Source organism: Otolemur garnettii, unplaced genomic scaffold, assembly GCF_000181295.1.
Source record: "Otolemur garnettii isolate 467f Iridium unplaced genomic scaffold, OtoGar3 scaffold00013, whole genome shotgun sequence".
NCBI classification, from domain to species: domain Eukaryota; kingdom Metazoa; phylum Chordata; class Mammalia; order Primates; family Galagidae; genus Otolemur; species Otolemur garnettii.
In genome coordinates this window covers 23,037,676-23,038,169 of record NW_003852408.1, presented here as the reverse complement: position 1 = coordinate 23,038,169, position 494 = coordinate 23,037,676, and the positions used below count along the sequence as shown (strand labels likewise).

Genomic DNA, 494 nt, shown 5'->3' with positions numbered 1-494 from the left:
GCTCTGATAGTTTTTTTTTTTACATTCATCGTTTCTCTGTCCTTCGGACTGTAGGTCATGGAAGGCAGAAGCAGTTGCTTCTCTCTCCTTCCCATGACAAGAATGGACATTTCATAAATACCATTGCCTGACCAACAGGAATTAAGTGGGCTTTTAAAATATCTTTCAGGATCAGGTAAGTTGCCTGGGGATGACCTTTTATTAGAATTCAGTTATTATTTAAAGATATGCAAGAGACACTGGGTGCCAGGAACACAATTTGTATATTTATTGTGTTTCTATGAGGATCATAAAAAGAAAAGCGCAGCCTAGCAAGAATCAATGACCCTCCTCAAAGAGCCAACTTTGGCATCCATGGCTCCCCAGTCGTGGTACCGCCGGTAGTCCCCGGGCCTCAGCAGGTACTGCCGCCCACGGTAGTTGGGCAGCTCGTAGAGGACCCAGCAGCCTTCCACCACTTGGAGGGAGTAGATCTCATGGACACGGAAGCGGTC

The 494-nt window shown here is 46.4% G+C and overlaps 1 protein-coding gene across 1 annotated transcript in view; it reads right to left on the bottom strand.

The window, feature by feature from the left end:
* Positions 1-308: 308 nt before the first annotated feature.
* The window catches only part of CUNH2orf80 (chromosome unknown C2orf80 homolog), a 22,153-nt gene continuing 21,967 nt past the window's right edge, over positions 309-494 (bottom strand). Inside the window, exon 8 of the mRNA XM_012802128.1 lies at positions 309-473. Within this exon, the coding sequence (XP_012657582.1) occupies positions 309-473 (165 nt within the window). The remainder of the gene's footprint in view (positions 474-494) is intronic.